At 40.7% G+C, this 24,013-nt stretch overlaps 1 protein-coding gene across 2 annotated transcripts in view; it reads right to left on the reverse strand.

Moving 5' to 3' along the window:
• Positions 1–24,013, reverse strand: part of FGD4 (FYVE, RhoGEF and PH domain containing 4) — a 211,972-nt gene that overhangs the window by 34,307 nt on the left and 153,652 nt on the right. For both annotated transcript variants that reach the window (XM_028531946.2, XM_028531948.2), the window contains exons 4-5: positions 19,318–19,825; positions 3,517–3,606 (exon numbers count right to left, since the gene is read on the reverse strand). In XM_028531946.2, the coding sequence (XP_028387747.1) occupies positions 3,517–3,606; positions 19,318–19,825 (598 nt within the window). The remainder of the gene's footprint in view (positions 1–3,516; positions 3,607–19,317; positions 19,826–24,013) is intronic.

A 24,013-nucleotide genomic window follows, 5' to 3' on the forward strand; every position in this document is an offset into this window, starting at 1 on the left:
GAAATAAATGTAATTTTTTTCTTTTAAAACTATACAACCTTTGGGGAGGGAGCACATCATGATTTACTTTCCACTGTAGAAAAGGTGTGCTTGATAAAGAGCTGGTCAGTGGATGAACAAAAGAATATTTCAGTTCTCTGATGTTTTTCTGCTCTTCAGTAAAAAATAAAGCCTAAGTTAAAACACTGGTATGAGTATAAAAAAGATCTTCACCTGTCTTGCCATAATAACTGGTATCTTTTTAAAAAAAAAAAGATTTTATTTATCTATTTTTAGAGAGAGGGAAAGGGAGGGAGAAAGAGAGGGAGAGAAACATCGATGTGTGGTTGCCTCTCGTGGGACCCCATCAGGGGCCTGGCCTGCAACCCAGGCATGTGCCCTGACTGGGAATTGAACCAGCAACCCTTTGGTTCACAGGTCGGCATTCAATCCACTGAGTCACACCAGCCAGGGCGATAGCTGGTATCTTAAAGACAGTAAAAAAGAATTTGCAGTCTTAGCTGTCCTCCACTAGGACTACTACACCCCTTGACATTCTGCTAAATGCAGGCAGAAGGAAGTTTGTTCCTTCATAATGTCTAGATGGTTGTTAATTTTCTAAATTCACCCCCACCGCATTTTCTTGGGGGGCCAAAAAAAACATAAAATTACATCCTTAGAGACATCAGTAGATAAGATATTGAAGTAATTAAGACTCTAAGGTTCTCTAAGGTCAGCAAAAATAGCTGAATAAGCTAATGTGGCTGCAAAAGGTGGGGCAGGTGGAGGGACCCCGTTCAACAGAAGAAAAGATACATCCCCACTATGGGGGTATCTAAATGTGTCAGGTCTGTGATCCCCATGAGGAGAAAAGTTGTTTTGAAGACACAAACTCAACATAAATGGACTGAATTATGGAGAAATTCTTTGGAAAATGAATGTTTGAGTCACAAACTCATTATTTCAAAAAAAACACAGTTTTAATTTGGCCCCTTAAAGCTCACCATAACGGGGACACAGCTTACTGTGGGAATCGGTGACAGGGAGTGTGCACAGGACAACCTACTCCTGAAGTGTCCCAGTTTTCCAGGGGCAGAAGTGGGACAATTCTTCTCCCAACTAAAACTCAAACACGGTGACTTTCTCTTATAAAGAGGCCTATATTAGCAGATTGTCTACCAGTTACCTTGTTCTTTTATCACTGAAGCAGGATTAAGGGACCTTAGTTTTCAACAGTTGCTCTAATGATATATTTAGAAACCTTTTCACAGAACTAGAACAAATATTCCAAAAATTTATTTCAAACCACAAAAGACTTTGAATGGCCATAGCAACCTTGTGAAAGAAGAACAAAGTTGGAGGAATCACACTACCTGATATCAAACTGTACTGCAAGGCCACACTATACTGTATACTGTTCATTACAACCTATACAGTAACCAAAACAGAATGATACTGGCATAAAAACAGACATATAGATCAATGGGACAGAATAGAGAGCCCAGAAATAAACCTACATCTTTATGGTCAATATCTGACAAATCAAGAACATATAATGGAGTAAAGATAGCCTATTTAATAAATGGTGTTGAGGAAATTGGACAAATGCGAGTAAAAAGAATGACATTAGACCGCTTTCTTATACCAAATGAAAGAATAAACTCAAAATGGATAAAAGACTTAACTGTTAGACTCAAAACCTTAAAAATCCTAAAAACATAGGCAGTAAACTTTCAAACATTTCTTTTAGCAATATTTTTTTCTGGTATATCTCCTCAAGCAAGAGAAACAGAAGAAAAATAAGCAAATGGTACTGTATTAAACTAGAAATCTTTTGCACAGCCAAGGAAGCCAAAATGAAAAGTCAACCCACTGAATGGGAGAACATATTCGCTAATGATACATCTGATAAGGGGTTAATACACAAAATTTATTTTAAAACTTATAAGGTTCAACATCCCCCCCAAAAAAGCAAACTGTCCAATTAAAAAATGGGCAAAGAAAACAAACCAATGACCAACAGACATAGAAAAGATGCTCAATGACACTAGCCATCAGAGAGATGCAAATGAAAACCACAATGAGATACCACCTCACACCTGCCATAATGGCTACCATCAGTAAATCAGCAAACAACAAGTGTTGGCAAGGACATGGAGAAAAGGGAACCCTAGTGCACTGTTGGTGGGAATGCAGACTGGTGCAGCCACTGTGGAAAACAGTATGGAGATACCACAAAAAATTAAAAATGGAACTGTCTTATGACTGAGCAATTCCACTTCTGAGAATATATCCAAAGAAACCCAAAACACTGATTCAAAAGAATATATGCACCCATGTGTTTGCTGTAGCATTATTTATAATGGCCAAAATTAGGAAGCAGTGTCCATTGGTAGATGAGTGGATAAAAAATCAGTAGTACATTTACACAATGGAATACTACTCTATGGTAAAAAATGGAGGAGGGGAGTACCTTACCCTTTTTGACAGCATGGGTGGACCTGGAGAGTATTGTGTTAAATGAGATAAGCCAGTCAGAGAAAGACAAGTACTATATGATTTCACTTATATGCAGAATCTAACGAGCAAACAAAATAGACATGGACTTGGACTCATAGATACAGAGAACAGACTGACAGCTGTCAAAGGGGTGAGGGCTTGGGGACTGGATAGAAAAGGTGAAGGGATTAAGAAAAAAAAAACCCACTTCATAGACACAGACAACAGTATGGCGATTACCACAGTGACAGGGGGATGGGGGCAGGTAGAAGAGGATAAAGGGGGATAAATGGAAATGGAAAGAGACTTGACTTAGGGTGGTAAACACACAACACAATATGCAGGTGATATATTATAGAATTATACACCTGAAACCTATATAATTTTATTAACCAACTTCACCCCAATAAATTCACTTTTTAAAAATTTAAAAAATTTACAAAAAGAAATATTTAAAAAAAAAAACCTTCCTCTGCTAATGTGCTTTTGAAATGATACTGAAGGCTCTCCCATGATAAAAGTACAAAATGTGATAACGCAGACTCACATAACCAACAAATCTGGACCATGCAACTTTACACCAGGCACCGTAAAAGACATTTCATGCAAGGCTGAGCAAGAGAACTCTCCAACCCCTTCTGGCCCTGCAGCAGCCCACACGATGCACACAGGGCTGAAGAGCAAACGGGCCAGACAGGATCAGGATGGATTCACATTAGTATCACACCAGAATCACCAAACTCTCATTTAGATTATACTAGTAACGTGGCATACAGAACCACAATAAATGGTTTAGGTCTGCGATACACAGACAAATGCACGTGTGACTTACACCGCGAGTCCCTTAGTCTGTTCCATGTTAAGTATATACCCTTTATACCTAGTGAATTCGCTGACAAAGTTGAAAATGTTACACTTTTCCTTTCATTGGCCCAAAAGGGACAGGGTCTTCTTTGTAGTTTCTAAAGACTTTAATTATGAAGTTAAAATAACGTATAGTGCTAAAAATTCAAGTAATTTTGAAAAGGAAAACATTACCTGATCTAAGAGGTCAAGTCGGTTGACGTAAGCTCTTTCCGTAAGCAAGAGTTCATTGGCTATGTTGTGAAGTTTTTGCTCATTTGTCTCCTACAAATAAAATAGATATTCACATATTAGGACATCAAGCTTGGACGATACTTCTCAAGTAATAAACACCTCATCAAATGGATTGATTAAAACTGTTTTCTCAAGCTCCTCAGGTACCTAATTCCTTTCAGCCACCAAGGAACATCCAACCAGAAAGGAACAAAATTAGCAATAAGTGATTTGCTGGATATAATTTATAACAGCTTCTTTAAGTTATAACTTCTTCTTTGACCTTTGTAGCAGTCAGTAATCACTCTCACCCATCTTTTCTTTGAAACATCCTGAATCTTTTCCAGTACCCCGCTTGAGGTACTCTGTACAGGATTTAATCACTCTCTCAAACATCATCTCTTAATGATCAGCTCCATGCATGGAACTCTTTGCCTTTGCCAAAAAACCCCACAACATTTTATTGTGGAAAACTTCAAACATATATAAAAGTAGGAAAAAAAAGTAAAATGAACCTCCATGTGGCCACTGCTGAGATTCAACAATTATCAACTCATTGTTCATCTCATTTCAACTATGCCCCACCCACCTCCTTCTACCTATATTTTAAAAGTAGATCCACACTTCATTATGTCTTCAGTATATGTTTACTTAACACTTAAATGCACTTGTAGAACCTTCCTAGTTCCATGAGGATAGGAACAGTTTTTCCTGGTTAACTGTCCTGTCTCTTGTGTCTACTACAATGCTTCAATAACACACGGACACACAATAAAATTTTAAGTTTCACCCCCGTAACTATTGTTGGACATTTATTACCACTTTGACATGGTGTCGACATAAAACAAAACTCATTATTTCTGGAAAACATCTATCCTACCACCACCCCAAACTCTATCACCCTGGCAATGGTTCCATCCCCTTCCAGTTATGTCTTTGGCATCCTGAATTACTTTACACTTCGTTCCCTCACTAAGTCCACTCAGCTACCCACCCCTCTCATGGCAGTTTTATGTCTTTAGCATCATCCTCTAGGTTCTCATCACCGCTGCCCTGTTTTGCTCCCACAGTATCTCAAGCCCAGGCCATCGATAGTTGCCAAATGCTCTGATTTCACTATGTTTTGGCTCTAACCCACCTTGTCTACTGCTGTGTGAGGATCTTTCTAAAACTTTGCTTTGCCCACATAATCCTGCTTTCCATAGAAAGAGAAGCCTTCCACAGTATTCCCCTCAAAGACAGGATCAGATCTAGATTCCGCCTACCATTCCGGGTTGTTCAAGCCTCGTCACTTCCTCACACTTCTTCCTCACTGTCTCTTCCTGACAGGCACCCTTTCCTCCACACGCACGGTTCTCTCTGCCTTCATCCAAACACACCCCTGCCATTTCTAAGCCTTTCTTGTATCCTCGCTGCCTGGCATGTGCTCTTGCTGTATCTCTCTAGGAGTTTAAGACTCACTTTCTTTCAACAGCCTGATGCATTTCCATCCCCTGCCGATGGAGCCTTCTTTAACTATCTGAAGCCCTTGGGCTTGGTCCTATTAAGATGCATTTTATTTTTTATGCCAAGACATCTGTTTGTTTAGAAATTTCTACCTAGTTACTTTGTTGAAATAATATTTTTCACTCTAGGAGAGTATAAAAGTATAATAAGGGTTTAGTAATAACTCTAGTGCCAAAGCATATTTCAAGACAGGGTCTAATTTGTGTAAATGTTATACTTCAAACTATAAAAAAGAATGTTTCATTGTACTCAACATATATGACAGCCACTTTATGCTTTACATGCAGTATCCACGCTACTGTGGAAAACAACCAAGTTGCTTCTTCCAGCAGAGATGAGTAGGCAAAGTAACATAATACTGTTTAAATAATTTGTGGTCTCAGAAATACTAACATAACAACTATGTAGTCAGCAAATTCCCCAATTAGCCAAGGTTTTAGTTTAACTTAATGAATTCAGGGTAAAGCACTAGTAGTGTTACCTGCCTGGCATCCTTCCCCCCTACCATTTCTTTATTGAAGATATTTTTTTAAAAAATCCCCACCTGAGGATATGTTTATCAATTTTGGAGAATGAGGAAGGGAGAGAGAGAAAGAGAAAAATATAGATAGATTGTGGTTGTTGCTCTTATGTGCCCCAACCAAGGATCAAAACTGCAAACTAGGTATGTGTCCTAACTGGGAACCAATCCTGTGACCTTTTGGTGTATAGGATGACACTCTAACCAACTGAGCCACCCAGCCATGGCTCCCCCCATTTCTTAGTAGTATCCAGATTTGGGTAGTATATTATCCCACTACTATGTAGCCTTTCTTTTAGGGAAACTAACCTCATTCCCAGATCAAAAGGGAGACCCTAAATGGTGTAACAATGATGGGTACAGACTGATTAGTTCAGGAGCCAAGGAGACATGAGGAAGTATGCTCTGGCAGCTTTGGAAACGGAGGCTTGCCCTGGCTGGTGTAGCTCAGTGGATTGAGTGCCAGCCTGTGAACCAAAGCATCGCTGGTTCGATTCCCAGTCAGGGCATATGCCTGGGTTGCAGGCCAGGTCCCCAGTAGGGGTATGCAAGGGGCAACCACAGGTTGATGTCTCTCTCCCTCTCTTTCTTCCTCCCTTCTCCTCTGTCTATAAATAAATAAATAAATAAATAAATCTTTTTTTATTTAAGGAAGGAAGGGAGGAAAGAGAAAGAGAAAGAGAGAGAAGAAAGAAAGCAAGAAAGAAAGGAAAGGAAAGGAAAGGAAAGGAAAGGAAAGGAAAGGAAAGGAAAGGAAAGGAAAGGAAAGGAAAGGAAAGGAAAGGAAAGGAGGCTCTTTGTTTTTAAAGGAAGAACCACAGAAAAAGAGCTCTCTCTCTGCTGCTCCATGTAAATGAGGGAACCTATGCCGGCTTCAGTGCTATGAGCGGCAGTTCCATAACCACAGAGATGCAGCCAATAAAAGTCATATTGTAGCCCTAGCTGGCATAGCTCAGTGGATTGAGGGCGGGCTGGGAACCAAAGTGTCCCAGGTTCGATTCCCAGTCAGGGTACATGCCTGGGTTGCAGGCTATAACCCCCAGCAACCGCACATTGATGTTTCTCTCTCTCTCTATCTCCCTCCCTTCCCTCTCTAAAAATAAATAAATAAAAAATCTTAAAAAAACAAAAGAAAGAAAAGTCATATTGTTTAAGCCAGGTCAAGTGTTACCGATGTTATCTGTAGCATCCAGATTAATACAGAAAATAAATACTATGAAACAGAAGTAGCATATGTATTCCATGAAATTTAAAAAACTTTCAAGTAATTTTTAAACAATTACTACTTATATTATTTACTTCTCTCTAGAAAGTAAAATACTTAATGAACTAAAAATGGGACTGAAACTGTTAATAAGTGAACACAAATACACAGATACACAAATACATAAGAAATCTATCAACATTTCAGGGGAAGATGAAGTCATATGTTATTCTACATACTCACAGGAAATACTGACCTAATCAATGTTATGTTATTTATGTTCATTTTGTGTTTTAAAGCCAGATTTATTGAGATGAAATGTACAAATAATAGAAAAATTTGCCCTTTTGGTGTAAAGTTTTAGCTTTGCCAAATGCTCACAATCATGTCACCACCACCACATCTGGATACAGCGCACTCCCACCCAGCTCCTCCCAGGGCTCCCGGGAGTCAGTGCCACCCTCTCGGCGGACAAGCCCTGGGATACTGCTGTCCTGTCCTGGGCCAGAAGGCTGTGTGAATGGAACTGCACAGCACGTGCCTTTTGAGTCTCGCTTTTCATTTATCAAAATGCATTCTGAGATACATCCATGTTCTTGGTAGTAGTCTGTTCTTTCCAAGCTCCCAGTTTTATCCTAATAGTACCTATGTATCTTTTTGATTCATACACTTTTATGTGTTTTGATTCTAGTTCTGACAAATATCTTTAAAGAAAACGATCCTGCAGAATTTGTGCTGGAGTACAATAATGTCTCCTTTATGAGTCAGAATTCACTAACCAAGAGGTCACACTGCCTATTATTGCCATGCCATGCAGTCACCCCTGAGGTCTTCCACATCCTGGGGGGGATCTTAGGATGCTACTAAGAAACAATCTTTTGCTGACTGCAAGTCATATTTTAGCTGAACGTGGCAAATTGTGGGTATCCTGGACATATTTTCCAAAATCAAAGGGGATGCCAGCAGTTATTAGCAAAAGCTATATCCCTTCCACACAGATGGTCTTCTAACGTGAGGTCCCTGACCTTGCCAAAACCAACACAAAGATAAGCAAAAGTAAGTTTGCTGACACGGTTTAATCACTCACATGGAGGTTTGTGAAAAGTTCCTAAGGATTTTGTGGTTGAGGTCAGGAAATCACTGACTCAGGAGCCTTGTTTTAAGTGGAGCCTAACAACAGTAATACTCTCATTGTAACAGGAACAACTTACACTTATTCACTGATAGTTATGTGCCAGACACTATTATAAGTATTTCACATAAACAGTCTAATCCTTATAACACCTTTATAAAATAGATACCATTACTATTCCTTTTTTTAAAGATTTTATTTTTATTTATGTTTAGATAGAAGGGAAGGGAGGGAGAAAGAGAGGAAGAGAAACATTGATGTGAGAGACAAACTTCGATTGATAGCCTCTCACACAGGCCCTGACCCCACAGGGACTGAACCTACAACCCAGGCATGTGCCCGACCAGGAGTCAAACTGGTGACTCTTTGTCGCTTTGCAGGACAATGTCCAACCAACTGAGCCACACTGGTCAGGGCACCGTTACTATTCTTATTTTACAGGCAGCACACATACACAATGAAATAAATCCCCAGGCTCGAAGAGGCCTGGAAAACCGTCCAAGGTCACCCAGTTGGAAGGTAACCGAATCAGATTCTTACCTGCCCCATGCGATTTTAAGTATCTATTCACTAATAATTGGCTCTCACTCTAACCCTTCTTTGCAACAAAAAAAACAAGACTGCATTAAGTGTCTACAAGTGAACAGACTAACAAAATACCAACTATCCATTTAAAAATGGAATGTGTTACCTACTATACATTTTAACTTATACAGTAATTATTTTTTCAACAAAAAATTCTACTTAAAGTAGACTGCTCAGCATTTTAGCAATAATTATCAGGTATAAAAATTCAGTCATATTTGATGTGACAATACTATGGCTTCCAACTTTAAAAAATTAATGTAATTACTAAAACATTAGTTTAGTTACTAAAATTCATCTACGAATATATTTAGGGAGAAATATATGATCCCTCAGCATGCATGGGTCTTTTATTACTCTATCAGACTTTAGCTTAAATAATGGAAAAAGCAGTCTTAAAATATGTAGTTGATACATTGTGGCTAGAGCCTGATTTTTTTTAATAGAAAGTTAGGTCAAGTTATATAATACTGGTTCTTACTATTTGCCATTTCAAAAGTATTTAATGCCTATTTGTGCTTAGCACTTTACTAAGAAATCTTGTGATTTATTCTTGTGATTCTTTGGAAGACAATAATGGTTACACAAAATTGATTTAGTAAGTAATCTTATTTGATTCTATTGGAAGTTAATATGCAGGCTTGACTTTTCAAGTCAATGATAAATAATCTTACTTTAAAAGCATCTTACTTTTGATATCCTTCTATATGATAGAAGGATTGGGCTTTTTCACCTGCAAATATATACTTGTATATTGAAAGCTGATTCTCAGAGTGCTATTGCCTCAAACAAAAACATATTAGAGTATCCCTGAAGTACCAGAATCAAAAAAGCAAGATACATTCCTCTCATAATAATAGATGACCCAATTTACTCTTCGCTTCCCTCTGACCTGCCCCTGCTTACTGACTACCAGGCTATCACTGTGCACTTCCACTCCCCCAGTCACCTTTCCTGGAGACCTGCTCCATTCTCACTGGGGTTGGGTCCAGCCTCGCTATCAGTCACCATACCTGCTGGCTCATGAATGTGCTGCAGTGTCAGATCTGTCTCCTTATTTGCAGACGTCACCGGCCCCTGCAGCTCTCTCCAGACCTCTGACACGCTCTTCCATAGGGCAGGAGCCGGGACAAAGAGCTCCCACCCACCGCAGCTCACAGACTTCATCAGCGGGAAAGGCAGAGCGTGCCTCTGTGGAACCAGTGAGTCACTCTTCAAAACCGTAGTGCCATACGCCCCGCCACATGCCTCAAAATCATCAAGTGGGGGCGCAGATATTTTAGAAAGAATTTCATAAATGTTAACAAACTGTTACAGTTTCCCAAAAGATGCTTTAGGGACAAAATCTTCCATTATTTTAAAATGGACCTGATACTGACACTATGCTTTATATCTCTTTCCATTATGCTATACAACTCTCCAATACATGTTCTCATATGATTTCACTTTAAGCAGGAGGAATTTCTTCTAAAAGAATTGCATCAAATCTACTAAAAGTTATTACAGCCTTTCCATATATTTATGGGAACTTATATTAAAAATAATATGTATATAAATTATCAGCTTTTTATAGGACCAGAATGAACCGTCCTTGGTCCTGCAGAGCTTCTGCCCCAACCTGCTGTCAGTTAATGACATTCGCCCACAGGGAAGTCAGCTGTGGCTGCGTGTAGGTGCATGCATCTCTGCACTCCCCAAAGCCCACTCTCCAATAACAAGATGAGTCAACTCAGGGAATAAACCCCTGATTTTGTACCACAATTCATGAAATGCATCAAAATTCTGATGTCATTTTTTAATGCATTTCCAGACATCAAAGTCTTCAATGAGGATCAAAAGCCATACAACTAAGTAAGTGCTTGAGCCTGGATTCAAATCCAGGTCTGTGAAAACAAAGTTCTTGCTCTGTTACAGCCTTTTAACTAAGAAAACTTCTGCGGGAAACAGGAAAACGAGGAGGTAAGGGAATAAAGCACAGATTTTGTGTTCAGTTGAGATCATGTAATAACGCCCTAAGTAAGGTCACGTGGTCTCAGGGAAGATTTGTAATCAGCAAGAAATTTATCACCAGGTTTGCTTTGAGAGCAAAGTCTAAGCCTGCGTTTGACCCAGCACCGTTGCTTTCTACGTCTCATGTCCTCTACACCACTTACTCAGTTCAAAACAGGAGAATAGGTGTGTGAGAGAGCTTTCAGTCTGAAGATTTTAAGTACATCCCTTCGGGATGAACTGGGGAGGAGGGAGAAATACAGCTGCCATCGACAAGGGCAACCTGGTTCCTCTCACAAGATCAGACAGGAAGTAAGTGATAGCAAAGAGAGAACTCGGCTCTTCTTAGACTCTGTACACATTAGACTAAACTGTCCTTTGCGTTTTGCAGAAATGAAAGATCAGACACCAAGAAGAGTTTAATAAATACTCATAATCAAGAACTAAATTAGCCTATCTCAAGTCTAGGCAGAACATCAAAGAAATTAGGTCATTTATAAATATTTCTGATGATAACTACTTGGAGTCAAAACCTTGCACATATAAGTGAGTGCAAGAAATAACCTGTGTGGTAATAACCTATGGTTTTGAGGCAAGAAAAACAAAATATAGGAAACCTAAGTTATAAAGAGGCACCCAATCTTTCTTTGTGTACCCCACAAAGAGTACCTCAGTTTAAAACGCAACGGTAGAAGGTCCTGGGATATTCAGCAGGCAGGATGTGATGAGTTCTGGGTTTACTGAGGGACATCTCCGTGCATGGGTCTATTAATTTTGACTTACACATGAAGAAATTTTATTTTATGTTTATTTAACAAACACACAGCTTATATTATGTTTCAAGGCACTGTTCTAAGTCCTTTACAACCATTAATTGATCTACACCTCGTAACAATGTTAGGAGGTAGGGATTATTATCTCCATTTTACAGAAGAGGAAACTGGGTACAGAGAAGTTGAAATGACCTGCTCAAGGTCACACAAGACTGGTAAGTGGCTGAGCTGGGATTCACACCTACAGAGTCTGGTTCTTGAGTCTGTCTTGGTGACCACCAGGTTATGGTGCATTGTTTTTTTTTTTGGTTTTTGTAAGCTACATACAACTGTGTTTTCAAGATCAGACCTTTCCATTCCTCTCACAGCCATACCTCGCTTGATCTCTATGTGCACAGTGACCTCAGTGCACCTGGCTTTCCCCAGTCTCCTGGTCATGGCAACATCGTGTAAACCCATCCCTGACTCTGTTAGGCCCTTGTCCTTTTGGCACTGCTGACTCGCTGATCCTGGCTCACTCCCACTCTAGGTTTGCTTCTCCTCTTTCTTGCGTGCCAGGTGACCAAGCAATTCTGGAAAGAATGCTGACTGGTCCCACCATAGTTGACCTGAACCCTCAGAGACATAGTCACAAGTTGTCACAAGAGCTAACCTTCTCCACTGTCCTCAAGCTCCAAGTCCCATCCCTTGAGGACACCCCACTGGCCTCTATGGGCACTTCCCAAAGGGACACATCCAGCACCAAGCCTCAGAGTCACCTCTACGCTGTGGTCTCTTCGTGCCTCACTCACTGAGTTCCAGACTCTCTGCTTCACTTCACTTCTGCTCACAACAGGGAATTGATCCTCTCGACCATCTTTGAATTCTTCTTTCCCCTTCACCTCATGATACCTTAAATAATGGTCATTTATTCATCTTATTCTGCCTTCTCAACTATTAATTTCCTCATTGGATTCCTTCCCTACAGTGCCTTGCACACAATATACGTACAATATAAATTCACTCAATTTAATGTGATCACCCAGGCTCATTGAGCTAGCACCTGTACTGTCCCAGAAAGGCCTCAGGCTGCAGGCTAATGGGGTTTCATATTCTAAATGATGACCGTCCCCATAGGCTCGCCAGTACTCCCATGTGTTCTACCCTCTCAAGACCACTGGTTCTCATGACGTTGCTCTCTCTTCTTCTTTTTCTTCTCAGATAATTTGCTATGTTCCTCTTTTGATTATGCTTGAGCTTTTAGAGCTCGGTCCTTGGCCTTTTTTTCTGTTCCTACATATTTAATTTTGGCAATATTAATCATGCCCTTAAGCACATCCTCTTGCATTCTTATCCCATTTCCTGAGCTCTAGATGCATATGTCCACTTGCTTAATTAATGTCTCCAATTGGATGTCTTGTGTGTACCATAGATGCAGCAGTACAAAACTAACCTAATTAACAGCCCCACTCCCTCCCCTCACTCAAACACTATTGCTTTACTTCCTGCCTACCACTGAATTATTTCATTAACATGTTAGGAAACCACGGCATGGAGAGTGATGCTAAGGTGCCATGTCCAAGGTCCCCTAGCTGGTAAGTGATGGGGCTGGGATTTGAACTCTTCTTTTTAATCAAAAGCCCTCATTCTTAACCAATAAACTATAATGTCTCCAGAACATTCCACTTTTGTTTTAGACATCTTCAGCTGTCCCTCAACTTCAGAATATCTAAGTCCAATGTAGGTTTTGCCCCTCAAGTATGTCGCTCTTTTTATTCCCTTGTAGTTCAATAATGGTACACCACCTGCCACTCATCCAAGCTAGGAGCTGATCGTGACTCACTCCCCATATCCAGTCACCAGATGCTCAGAACTCTCTCTTCCTCACCCTGACCCTCTGTTGTAGCAAGGACCTCATCCTCCCACACCTGGGCTACTGAACTTGCTTACTGTGTACCCTGCTCCATCTGTTTTTCCTTTTGTCTGACTCATTTTTTCTAAAACCCACAGATGTACATCATGTCACTTCCATGCTTTAATTAAATGCCTCTGAGGCCAGATAAAACCAATAAAACCAAGCTTACGGAAAGTTTAAAATAACATAGAAATAACACAGAGGAAGAAACCCGTGTGTAATTTAACAAAACAGGATGCAGAATGACCATACATTATGCTAGTGAATATATGTTTTTAAAAATCTGCTCAGAAAAACAAGCTGGAATGTTCAATATTGAAGCAGTGGAACTATGGATATTTTTATATTCTTCATGCTTCACTGCATTTTCTTGATTTTCTATGAGAATTATTAATTTTTATTTAGACTTTCACATATCTCTTTTAAAAGTCTCCATTGTTGTTTTGGGGTGGGGACTATAACTTGGGCGATGCAAACCTGCTGCAATTTGTCCTTAGTTTATTTCTTTTTAAGCCTCTTCCTCTACCCCTACCCTCATTTCTCGAGCCCTCTGGCCACTTACTCTGAGGCCAGAAATACCCTAAACATGGCATCTACTCTCCGGCCTCTACTCATTCCTCCCACCTTCCTTCTGCCTAGATGCACCCGTCACCTCTTTCCCACCCAGAAACCTGGACCACCCAGACACCTCCCAACTCTTCCTTCAGGCTCCATTCAACTGCTTCTCTGCAGCCTGCCCCCTCCAGCCCTCTTCCAAGCACCCATTTTCTTCATCAGTGTTTGAAGCACGCAGTCACCATATTGGGGTGATTTGCTTCTGTTTCTCCCCGCTCTGTGGGCAGGGCCTGTCTGGTTCATTTGTGTTAGCACCCGCAGAGAGGATCTGGCTCACTGAATTTTCCAACTGAACTATAGGTGGTTTCTCCAGGTACAGGCTCTTTTAGTTCCTGTCTTCACATTTCTTTCTGATACCTTTCCAAAATATGAAACAAAGTCACCATGAAAAGGAATGTAGAAGTTTCTGAGTTCACCATGCAGTTTTAGGTGAATAAAGAAAGGCCATCCTCCGACCTCTATGAAGTCCCCACATGGTTAGTGGGCAGCCTTCCCATTACCCTCCACACTGTTGGAAAACGCCCTCAACTTCAGCTGGAGCGCCCATTGTCAGCACAGCAACAACAACGGGCAGGTCAGCCAAGCTGGATCACTTCTCTGAGGCGCATTCACTTGCTTGGAATTAAAGCTGGCTTGGCAAGAGGCAGAAATAGCTAAGGAGTGACTTACTCTGTCTTCAACTCTAATAAGACCTCAACAGTTGTCTTCCTTATTTTTCAAGAAGTTAAGTGAAAGAAATTTAAAGCTTCACCAAAAAACAAAAAACAAAAACAAAACAAAACTTGTTGCCCATCATAAGAAATAGATAACCAATATAAGCATTGTTTTAACTCCCAGAAAAGTCTGATACCTCACATTATATCCTATAAAATCAATCGACAAATTTAAGATCTACTATTAAGCTCAGTAGGGAGAAATTAACAGAAAAAGAGGAAAAGTGAGTTAATGTGAAGAACAGCATTGATTTTCTATTCACAATTTACTTCTGAATTTGATTCTCTGTCATTCTTTTCCATAGAAGATAATTATTTTCTTAATTTTTATTTGAGTATGTTCAAAAGTTATAAGCCCTCAAGGTTTGTGTAATAACATAATAAATAGAGTGATAATAATTAAGAAACCAGAAATAACCAGGAAACGAACAGATTAACTTTTTCAAATTGTATTTCTAGGGAACAATGTAACCACCATGGTGACATAGGTCGTTCTTGACTTCTTCACTCTCCTCACAAGAACTAACATCTGTTCACGAACAGGAGACCTCTGAGAGAATCCCAGAACGTGGGGGTGAGGCTAAAGCACCCCCCGCACCACGGAGAACAAGACAAGCAGCATCAGAAGTGTGGCATGGCACTACTGAAACTAGCTTGTCAACACGCCTCTGGTTTCATCGGCCACCACATTCAGTAATGACTGCCTCCTGAACAATGTAGAAGGAAGAGGAGGAATGGGAGAAGACCGTGGTCAATGCAATAATGTTGCCCACATGTGCAGTCAAAGATCCAATGTGGTACCAGAGTACCTCCAGTCACGAAGTCAAAGCCGGGCGGTAACGACTAAATCCTCCCCTTTCCTACAGGTGATGAACGGAAGACAATGCAGTGCACTCAACGTGACTGTGACGCAGGTTCAGGAAGAAGTCTTTGATATGAATGTAAAAGCCAACAGTCTTAGGGCAACTTATATTTTAAAGGAGTTTTGGCTCAGGGACTGGGATTTTAAAAAGGGTGATGTTGCTCATACACAGTTAATTTATTTGCAAAAATTCCACACCTTCTTGGGGATTGTGGAGGAAGAAGAAAAGGCAAGAAATGAGAGAGTATTGGAGGAATGTACTGATATTGAGGAAAATATCTAAATCTATCATGGTATTATATTTTGTCAGGTGGGGTATCATCCCAGGGGATATTTTAACTCTACATAAAAATACTACTCTGGTTTCTTAAAAAAACTGTTTTTGTTACAGTCTTAATAAAAACTGCTATTATTAGAGGTTTAATGCATTGCTACTTTGAGCTTATGTTGCCAGTAACAGAGATTTGTTATTTACTTAAACTTTAGTCTTAAAAAGCGTATATCCACACACATTTATATTTGGTTTATTGTATGAAATACAGAGGAAAACAACAAATCTCATAAAACTACCAATGAAACACATTAACGCATATACTGGATATTAAAAGGCTCATGAAAACTAAGGAGAAGTTTACATGTATATGGCATAATCTATGGATGCAGCATTTCATATTAGTGTATTTCTACTAAAACCCACCAGAGCCTACAGACCTGAGGAAAGGTAACCATTTTTAATAAAATTCATTCTAAAAGGTGCTAGCCCATTTACCTGAGTCTCCTAATATAATTTAAGCTAGTTATAACCCAAATTTGTCACACCAAACAGAAATCCTAATACTATTACAACCCCCGCCCCACCTCAGCCTCCTCAAGCATGCAGGGGCAGCACACGCACACACATGATATTCCCGTGCCGCTACCTTCCCTGGGGCTCACGGGTTTTAATGTTTCCTTATAATAACATCTCCCCTTCAGGAGATTCCAATCTTTTAATCTGCTGTAATACATGATTAACCTTAATTTAAAGTTACTGTAACACCTTGTGGGTGAGAGAGAAAGGTACCACAAAGCACTAACAATTTTCCTTTGGTTCTGAGGTTTTTTAAAAAATCTGTTTCTGGTAGAGTCAACAATTTCAGAAGAGCAGGCAGTCAATCTTTTACATGGTAAAAATAACAGTATCCTCTATTCACCACTGAAAGTGATTCTTCATCGAAACACATCAGACAATTAGTGAAGCAGTTACATAAACTGAGACTATTTTAAAATCCACTCTCAATTATTAATAATGATAATGATTGTTCAAGAGGCATTTCATGAACCGTCTTCGTGATTCTATTCTATTCCTGCCGTCCAGCCCTCAACCCCTCATTCTCACACCCGTGGTGGGCACTTAGTAAGCGTCCATTAAATTTCATTCTGGTGTAAGTGAAACTTCTTTGAGACTATTCTGATGTAAATCTCTTAACTGAATTACATAAAGACTGAACGATTTTTTTCAGTTGTCTGTATAGTGAGACTGAAATAATTCCATTATGCCCTAAAGTCCCACACATAAGGCAGTTTAAGAAGCAGCTGACAATGTGGAGGGCTGTGCCCACTGAGCAACATATCTAGATATAACAGCACAGAGCGATGGCATCACCCCTGATAAGGGCCTGGCGATCACACTCAGTGAGTACCCTTTAATTAAAGGCACAAAGAACTGACAGGCTGAAGTTTGTGCTGCTAGCTGATGGTCAAGCCAGAAGCAGCATTAGGATTTCCTGGTTCTAATCATTTGGTTCACTATGTATTATTCAATGTTTTACTTAAGATTTTTTATTTCAATTGTGGTAAAATTTACATAGTATAAAATGTACCCTCTTAACACTGCTAGCATTTCTGTTTGCACCGTGGAACAAGGACAGGCAATGCAACACACATCAGGGCTGCGCAGGAGAACCCGTCACCACATGCCTCCCATCGGAAAAGGACCATGAGAAATTGCATCCTAATATTCCTTTTCAGATGGGAGACACATGTGGTGTTGGATCAACAGTTCCGCAGAGGAAAAAAAAACCTTTTTCTTTCCCACATACAGCACGTACCCTCCACTGCTTAAATTCTCATGTAGGAGAAAGGCCAGCTGTACTATTCTAGATTTCACCAGTTTAATAGGGAAGCCCTATTAAGTCTCTCCCGAACCCAAGTAAGACATCTCTGAAAACGTACACACAACCAGAGATAATGGGATAAAAGAGTAGTACCCAGCAACCACAGGCATCATTACCAAAGAAAATATTTCCCTTAACAAGAACGGCTTACTGTTTTATAAACACTTGCTGGTGGCATCATTCCCACGGCAAAAGGACAGATGTCTGAGTTCTGAGGCGCTTGGTCCTAACCTTCTCTTCCGTCCACCATCGTTCAAGCAGCGAGACGCTAAACCTTCCCCTCTATCAAGATGTTAGGAGATTCACTTTGCAATGTCCTGTTTCTTTAATTTCAGATGTTACCAAGCATGACTCACTTTCTCCCACCCACTTCCTTCTTTGAACTTTCTCTGCTTGAAAGTCAGCATTCAAAATTTGTTTCCTAACCTCAAGAAAACAAACCAATGGCTCTGTTTTGGATTTTTGCATAGGAGTAGTGAAAACTGTACCATTAGATGGATTTTGCTTTAAAGTTCTAAATATATCAATATTACTCTAACATTTTAGTATCAGTCCTTTTGAATTTCTGCCCATGTGAAGATCCAGCACCATAAAACAATAAAGTACACAGCTCTAGGACTTGGATTTGTCACTTAGGAAATTTCCTATAATTACCAAATTTTCAATTCACAACTCTCCTCCACAGATTATGACTTTAAATTGATAAGACAGACTCAGCAGTGGAAACTTTATTCTTGTCACCAGAGATGTCAACAACTTTCTCTGCACCTTTGATCCAAGGAATTCCAAGTACTTTGGAAAAGCCATTATTTGTCGATACTTCCAAAGCATTATACTGACGTGAATAAAGAATACAAATGCAATTGTCTTATCACTGGGACTGTACCCGAGTTTTTGCCGTGGCACAGGTGAGTTATGAGCATATCTCACCAGCAGATGAGCTCTTTGTTCACACTGGGCAGCGGTGCCGCTCAGGCGGCTCACTGAACTACTGCCCTCTTTGGAAAGGATGCCGACCTCCAGTGTGCCACAGTGTCACCTCCCCTGGTATATTACCAGAGCTGCTGTATTCATGACATTTCCAATATTTTGGCATTTACATTTGTGGCTTCTTGCAGCAGGGATACAATAGCAGCCCAGGAATTGGGGCACAAGGGATCTAGGCTATTACTATTGTAATCTTAGAAAATCATTTCAGCTTTCTGGGACTCTTTCTGTTTTTGTAAATGAATTGCTGAACTGAAATGATTTTTAAAGAGCCTTTTAATTATAATATTGTGTATTAATTAGAATTTAAAAGATTAGTACCCCAGAAAAAGTTACAGATATCTGCTGAATAATTTGTGAGTACTTCCATATTCACGTCCTTACAAGAAACATTTACTAGTGTACGTTAATCTTCCAAGTCTATTTCTTTCATTTGATTAGAAATGTCTAAAAAGCAAAGATTGTATACTTTCCTCTTGCTTAGCCCATAAATATTAGGGTTGTAACCCTAACACCTAGAGCAACAAAGAACATTTTCTTCCCACGTAAACAAAAGCAAGGTTTGTGGTTTTCCCATATCAAAGTCTTCACACTGTTCCGACTCTTGAAATCACAATAGATCACCAGAACCAATGGAGAAGAAAAGGTGACCTATCTCCTCAAAACAGCAGGTGAAACACTCATTAGCAGCTAGAGCTCCAACGCTGTTTAACTGGTGGCGAGGGTGGTCTGACTCATTCATTTCACAGGTGCTATGAAACAGTTTTAGAACCGTGGGTGAATGATCAGTGCTCCCGCCTACTTGTGAGTGGGCCTCACACTTTACCTTCATCTCCTGCTGCTGATCCAGCTGTTCTGGTTCCAGAGGGCTTTCCCCATCTTCCCTCTCCTGTGCCTTGGCTTCTGTGTCTGCCCTTTCTTCTTCCAGGGGCAGGGCTGGGTCTGCACTAGGAGTCCTGCAGCTACTGTCAGAAGCATCTGCGTCACAGTCGTTTGTTGTGGGTGAGGCTGGGCCCATGGTGCTGTCGTCCCTTTCTCCATTCACTAAGCTCACACTAAGCAAGGGCTCAGAAGTCAGAACAGGCATGTCTGGGCCAATGGCATCCGCTTTATCCGCCTCACATTCCATCTGGTTCTGAGCCTCGGCCACACCGTTAGCCACACAAGTCTGTGCTCCCTGAGCTGGGTCTGGATCATCTCCCTGCTTCTGTGGCGGGTGCTGGGAGAGGAGTTTGTGCTGAGGTGTGGTGGTCAACCCATGCCTTCCGGGGGTTCTAGGAGCATTTAGGTTCATAGCAGAAGTTTTCTTCAAATCACCATAACTTGATAATGTGCTAAAAGATAAAATAAAAAAGGAAGTGTGAAAACACTAGCATGGATAAGCTCTAGAATAAAAACAAGTTTATTCCAGCTGAAAAGGGATATTTAGGAAAAACATTTCCCCTGCTCCTCTGATGGTTTTAGAAACACAGACAGGAATATTCCAGTGTTGTTTTCAGTCTCTTGCAATGCTATCCACGCTTACACATTTAAATAAAGATGACAGGCCTGAGCTTTAGCTGTAAGGTCTGAAACATTTCCTTGAGCTGCTTATCAATATTGCTAGTTAGTAAAGACTTAAATAGGAGAAATACTGATATTTAATAAAATCATCTTTTCCCAAGATTTTTCATTCTTACCTTTTTAAAAACAATTATAGAGAGCCCTCAATTTATGAACAGGTTAGAAACTGAAAGTTATTTTTGTCTGGAAGCAGCACAGACCACCGCAGCCTCCTGACTGACCTCCCCGCTTCCCCGCCTGACCCCTCCAAGTCGGCCAGGGAGACCAGGCTCTGCGAGGGCTCCCCGCACACTTCACAGCGAGTCTGGCATCCTGACCATGGCCTCTGACATTCTGCACACTCTGCTAGTTCTGGCCTCGTTAAATTCCATCTCTCCTCACTCACAGAGCTCTCGTCATGCCTGTCTCCTCGCTGTCCCGCCACTCCCAACAAGCAAACACATGCATCTAAGGATCTCTGAGCCATCATTCTGCCTGCCCAGGACAAAGATCCCCGAGACACCAGTGCGGCTTCCTCCCGCCATCATTCAGGTGGCTGCTCAGGTGTCACTTCCTGGATGGCTTAATTGGTTACAACACACTCCACCACTAACCACCATTTTATTCCATTTTATTTTCATTGTCTTTACAGCTCTTGTTTTTACTCAAAATTCTATAGAACCACAATAGTATGATGGAACCTAACTGCCAATATATTACAGAGTTCCTATGGAAATGTTTGTGTAGCATTTGAGTCTCGGATTCCAAGGAGGAAAAATCCAAGAGGATTTTTCCAAGGAGGTTTATCCCAGAGGAATAAATCTCTGGGCTGCAATCTTGGAGAGATCCCTATGACCTAATGAGAAATAAAGATAAATATAGACGAATATTCTGTAAAGGGGCAGAATGTGCCCATCTTGTTCTCTGCTTTATCCCCACTTCTCAGCACAGCTCTCGCCATATAGAAAGCACCCAATGCCTAGCCAATGAGTAACAAGTAGCTGTGACTGTGACAATGATCATGGCACTAATTCAATGCCAGCAGCTAACATTTGTTAAGTGCCAGAACCACCCCAGCCCTTCACAATGATTATCCTGTTTCAGCCTCCTTATGTTTCCAAAATAGAGACCCTATAAATCCATGCTTGAATCTTATACAATGTGGCAACATCACACAACTAACAAATGAGAAAGCCAGAGTTCAAGCTGTGAAGTCTGATGCTAAATCCCATGGTCTTTACCCCACAGTATACTGAACACACGGGAACATGAAGGAGGGAGCGAGGAGCAGGTGAGTAACTACACACAAACGTGGGACGGCAGCCCAGGGCTCGCATCCTCCCCTGCGCACGAAGGGATCACAGGGTGGAGGGAGGTGGCAGGAGGCACAGCAGCAAGGGCCCGGGACAATGCTGGGGTGTGTGTCACTGTCTCCCCTCACTCCACCCCTCCCAGACACTGCTGATTGGGCCTGGAGCATGGAATAGGGAACAGCAACAGACAGCCAGAAAGTAAAAAGGGAGGAAAAAAACACAGGGTCAAGTTTGGCCCCAGAGGAAAGAAAAAATTGGTAAGGGAAAATGTCATACATGTAAAAGTTGGAGGTTATCAAAATAAATAAATGTGACACACTCTACCACTGACAGTTGCCTTCTTTGACAATATACCTGTGGTCTAGATAATGTCCCAAACTGTCCCTGGAAAACTGAATCAAACCATCCTCCTTTTCCTGGTCATATCAGTGTCCAGCAGTCCAATAGAAAGACCTGCAGAAGATCCTCTACCAAACTTCGGGCTTGTTAGGATTTCTGGAAAGGACAGCTTTGGATGACAGGCAAGAATTTCCTGGAATAAGTGACATCCAGAGGATATGTGGGGGAAACAGGGCAGGGATGAAGTGGGCAGGGGAAGGTTAGTAAAAGCAGCATGTAGAAGACCCCTGCTACTTTGGAGAAAAGCAGTTGGCCTAGTAGTGTCCTTGGGAAAAACCAATATTGGGTTCTGTGGAAAAATGTTATTTATTTATTTATTTATTTACTTACTTATTTCTAAAATCCTGAAGTCTTTCAGAGGTTAAAATACTAGTTTCTCTCGCTCTCAAAAAATATTTAAAAATATAAAGAAACCACAATAAAAAATAAGATTTCACTTGCTTCAAATACACCCTCTAAGTCACCCATAACAATAAAACAGCTTTCCTTAGATTATTGCGAAGAGGCTACCTATGATGCACAGGTAAGGTCTTAACAAGAGCAATATGGTCTTCTATGACGCCATTTAACAACGCTGGTTTTTCTTGTCATCCTATTGTGGTAACTCACAGCCTGTGAATCTCCATCCATTCCACACAGAGCTAGTTTAAGTTACAACGACTCACCATAACCTGAGAGCTATAGTGTAGGCACATGGACACCTCTCAGCAGGAAATGCAAACTTCCCGTTCTAGCCCTATAGACCCAACGCAGCACTAACCCTTCACATACCTTTAGGGTCAATTTCTACTGAAAACACCTCACTACGAACATGTAATTATTCTTTGTATTGGCAGTGGATGCAGCCGCAAGTAAGAGCCCTTCACCAGGTTTGCCAAAATGCTCACATGACATCCTAGCTTCACTTACGACGAGTTTTTTTTTCCCCCTTAAAAATTTTACTTTATTTTCAGACTGAGGGGAACGGAGGGAGAAAGAGAGGGAGAGAAACATCAATGTGTGGTTGCCTCTCACATGTCCCCTGCTGAGGACCTGGCCCGCAACCCAGGCATGTGCCCTGACTGGGAATCAAACCAGCGACCTTTTGGTTCGCAGACCAGCACTCAAATCCACTGAGCCACACCAGCCAGGGCAGAACAAGTTTTCTTAAAATGTCATAAATTATAGCACATCTGTCCTTAGATCCAAGAGCTTTGCATCAAAATATGACTTTGAATCTGTGAAGTCTGAAAGAGTAAAAAAAACTGCTATTGATAAGTTGGAACACTGTACACGTTTTGTGTACGGGGGAGGAATGCAAAGAGAGGGTTATCAAATTTGTGAGGTCTAGAGGACCCGGCCTTTGACAGGTTTCAGGTTGGGCCTGCACTACAAGCAGGGGCAGGGCTCCCATGCCCCATCCTGTTACACTGTCACTGGGCAGGGCCCTGGAAACCGCAAATGTGCGGGTCACTCTCTGTGCGATTACATCCATTTGTCCTGAGAAACAAAACAATTTTAAGTGTCATTAAATCATTCTAGTGAAGATTGCTATAATTTAAGACGGCAAAGCTATTTAAAACCCTACTTCAGAGGGGGAGGTGCTGAAGTTCAACTATTCATGACTCAAGTTCCCACAATTGATTGGAAATGAAAATTGAAGACAGGCTTCTGAACTAATTTGCTCCAGAACTTGTTACTAAATATAGTCTCACTTTAAGTGAGGGACACTGCAGTTCTGTGCTTGGTCACAATTTCCAGAAGATTTTGAGAGCATTTCCAGCCTTTGATTCATTACATATATAATAATAAATCCTTCAAATAATGAAACCACCTAATGGGAAACCATTCCCAAATATTACACTGGAATTAATGGAAATAGGTAGCTACAAGGATCAGAATAAATTTATACATAGGCTGTTAAATTATATACAGACTTTTAAGAATAATAAAATGCTTCTGATAAAATTTTCCAAAAATTCTATTCATCAGTAATGGGAATTCTAAGAAAAACAATTGAGAGTCATACAAGTAGAAAAGCAATTTATAAGAGTTTGTTTTTATCTTTAAGGGAGAAATACAGTGTCTCACCTACCTTTTTGGAAACATTAGGACTAAAGAAATAAAAAACTGCATCAAATAAATGCAAGACTGGAATTTAACATGAATTTTGCTAGTGTCAGTCTCTCTTCACAACCCCTAGTATACAGTGCAAGGGAGTGGGGGGAGAGACAACAGACACCGAACGGACACAGAAGACCCGCCTTAAATACGGTGGGTCAGAAAGAA

Source organism: Phyllostomus discolor, chromosome 2 (genome assembly GCF_004126475.2).
Source record: "Phyllostomus discolor isolate MPI-MPIP mPhyDis1 chromosome 2, mPhyDis1.pri.v3, whole genome shotgun sequence".
NCBI classification, from domain to species: Eukaryota; Metazoa; Chordata; class Mammalia; order Chiroptera; family Phyllostomidae; genus Phyllostomus; species Phyllostomus discolor.